At 35.8% G+C, this 3326-nt stretch overlaps 1 protein-coding gene across 1 annotated transcript; it reads left to right on the top strand.

Moving 5' to 3' along the window:
- The first annotated feature begins 21 nt into the window (after positions 1–21).
- Positions 22–3247, top strand: LOC103132981 (vasoactive intestinal polypeptide receptor-like). Its single transcript, XM_007544731.2, has 5 exons — positions 22–630; positions 1536–1689; positions 1824–1884; positions 1966–2038; positions 3119–3247. Exons 1-5 carry the CDS (start codon positions 529–531, stop codon positions 3212–3214), a joined length of 486 nt encoding a protein of 161 aa, XP_007544793.2. The 5' UTR covers positions 22–528; the 3' UTR covers positions 3215–3247.
- Positions 3248–3326: the final 79 nt, after the last annotated feature.

Consider the following 3326-nt stretch of genomic DNA (forward strand, 5'->3'; position numbering starts at 1 on the left):
TGCAGATATTTCAAGATAACCTGCAATTGCAAATAAATGAACGGAAACAGGTTCACTTGTAAGAAATGAATGTTTATAATTTGGAGCAACTAAATTTAGAAAAAAAAATTTTAATTTTCTGAATAATTGGAAAATATTCAGTCAATTCTCATCTCTTTCACTAACTGTTTAATCACTCTAGTTATGATAATGTAATCAGGAGCTGAAGAACTATTACACACTGAATAATGGAGAGTTTAAAAAACTGTTTAGTCGATTTGAAATGCACCTCTTTTGTCGGTTTTATTGAAGAACCATATAAAGCGTTCAGGATGTGTGATGTAGATCCAACCACTTAGCGTGTAAATGAAGTGGGAGCTTTAAGTTTGATTTATTTCAGTCAGTGATTCTGCTATTAATGCCACGGGGCTGAGGATAATTAGACTGCGTTAATTAAAAATTCAGGATGTCTCGTTTCCTCGATCTGTATTCTTGTCTCTCTTTTCTGTTTATCCCAGAAAGCTCCACTGCACAAGGAACTACATCCACATGCATTTATTTGTCTCGTTTATCCTGAAGGCCATTGCCGTGTTCGTCAAAGATGTGGTTCTCTACGAGTTTGGAGAGGTCGACAACTGCTCCTTAGGCTCCGTGAGTTTATGTGTTTATCATTTAATTACCTTTACATTTATTTATTTAATTCAGATTTTTAAATTGAAACTTTTAACCAATGAAAACCAGTATGGAGTTCAAACATTGTTTTCTGTAAGAGGTAGTGTTTTTATATTGTTTACCATCATGATCAAGTCTCTTCTGGTGTACCACAGAGTTGTGTAGTTGGTCCTACACTTTTTATATGGCACAGTCGAAAGTTTTAAATGTATGATTAATGGATATATCAAAATTCTAGAATAATTGAATGTGAATTAAGATGGCCGTGTTCATCTTCAAGTACGTTAAAAGTATACGTGAAAAGTTTCAATTCCTGTGTGGTATTGAAAGTTTTTAGGTTGACAGGCTGTAGCTGCTGGTCAGAGAGAAAGAGAGAGAGAGGTTCAAAAGGTATAATATAGAGAATATGAGTTTAAGTGCTTGCATTAGTTCCATTATGTTCACCAGCTTAAGCTGATGTCACTCTGCGTAAGTGTAGGCGGTCTGCGTGTTTGCGTATTTACCCATTCATGTATGGTTCAATGTTTTCTGTAAATATCCATTAAATAATTCTATAATGTACATGTTCCAGCAAATTCTTGTCAGATTGCGTCTTAGATCAGTTTGATCATCAGTTTAAAACTTATCCTGCATGTCCAAAAAGAAGATCATGACAAGATAAAAAATGTAAGTGAAGTAAGTGACACATAAGTGAATTCCTACTTCAGTGCTTTTTTTTTTTTGGAGTCAAAATATTTCCCAGTTTTTTGCAAAGGTGTGGTTGGTGATGATTTCTGTAAAGTAGGGGTTACATCAGATTAAATGCACAAAGCAATTTTAGAATATATATATTATTATGACTAATTAATTAATTGGATGATTTTGGGTTTTGTGTGTACTTCCAGGTTGGCTGCAAAGCCGTCATTGTATTTTTTCAGTACTGTGTGATGGCCAGTTTCTTCTGGCTGCTTGTGGAGGGCCTCTACCTTCACGCATTGCTGGCTGTCTCGTTCTTCTCCGAGAGGAAATACTTCTGGGCTTACATTATGATCGGCTGGGGTGAGAATGCAGGTTTTTTTTAAATAATGCTCCTATGGAGTGCTTGCAGAAAAAGGCAGGAGAACTTTTATGAGAATCCAATCCTATTTTTGATTCGGGTTTTATCTAACTGTATTTCTCTGCTGCTTCACCAGGAGGTCCGGCGATTATCATCACAGCCTGGAGCATCGGTAAAGCGTACTTCAATGATGTAGGGTGAGAGAAACAACCAGAAACTGTTAAATCTTGTCTTGCTTTGGTTTTCCATATTTTTAGTACCGTTTCCTGTCTCCCTAGGTGCTGGGACATTATCGAGACCACTGATGTGTTCTGGTGGATTATTAAAACACCCATTTTAGCATCAATCCTGGTAAGTTTTACAATATGTCAATCACTTATGTCAAGTCTGTTCAAACCTTCTCACTTGTTGGTACTGCTTCGAAAGGTGGATGGTCATAACATGTTTTCTTTTTGGACCTCAGCCGAGAGGAGAGAATAGCTCTCCAGACATTGAGATATGGTTAGTGAAGTTCTGCCTGACGAAAAGTCAGTCATGTTTTGATGGGTTGGAGTATAAAACTGTCTATGAAAAGACAAAAAAACAGTCAAATGTTTGGAAAACTGTGTATTTTTTTGCATGTATTTGATCTTACCACCGGCTACTTTAACACTGATGACACCTGTATTTCTTTACCATTCATATAGATTTTGGTGATTTTCTGACAAACAAACCATACACTCTCCCACAAGATTTTAGGTGGTTTTAACTATCCCAGGATGTTATTTGGAAGGAAGGACTTACAAAGACATAGTCCCGACATATGGAGACGATTGCAAAATGTAGAATGCAACAAGCACCCGGTGGAAATTCCTGCAGCTCCTGAGGTGTTGCTCTATTGGAAACTTGTCTGAGATCATTTTGATCCTTTGTGCACAATACACCTTTGACTGAAGGATGCAAATGTGCAAACAGAGTAAAATGCAACTGGGGAAGCTGAACTTCGTTTTAGATTAATAAGTTTCAACATAATTGTTACATTTATTACATTAAATATGGAAAAAGTTAGAAAATTATTTATCATGATCTCATGTTTTAAGTAACAGAGAGTGTGAGCACGTTTGAGAATTACTGTTATTCCTGGTTTAATAAGTGGCTAATGATAAATGTTTTTCCTAATTTTAAGAAAATATACATTTTGAAATTATGGCAGTAGGTTTTCATCATTCTCAAATGCCTTCTGATGCTACTGTTGTTTTCTTTCATATGAGGAGGCTCAGCTGTCTTCTCACATTTTGTCTCTCATTAAGTGTCGCCTGAAAATGCATGTAATGCCAGTTCAGAGTTCAACTCAAATTAACTGTTTAGAAGCCCTCTTTTTTTTTCCATAGGTCACCAGAATTAAATTACATTTAGAATATTAAGACCTCTCTTCTGAAAAACTCTCCACAGGTGAATTTTGTTCTCTTCATCTGCATCATTCGAATACTTCGCCAGAAGATAAACTGCCCAGATATTGGAAGAAATGAGTCCAACCAGTATTTGTGAGTATATGAAGCATTATTTTTTTTGACCCTGTGCTTTTTAATAGCTAATATAAAGTCACTGTGTTTACGATTCTCAGAAAATAAATCATCTTTTCAGGATTCTTTATTTATTA

This window comes from Poecilia formosa, unplaced genomic scaffold, assembly GCF_000485575.1.
Source record: "Poecilia formosa unplaced genomic scaffold, Poecilia_formosa-5.1.2 Scaffold1799, whole genome shotgun sequence".
NCBI lineage: Eukaryota > Metazoa > Chordata > Actinopteri > Cyprinodontiformes > Poeciliidae > Poecilia > Poecilia formosa.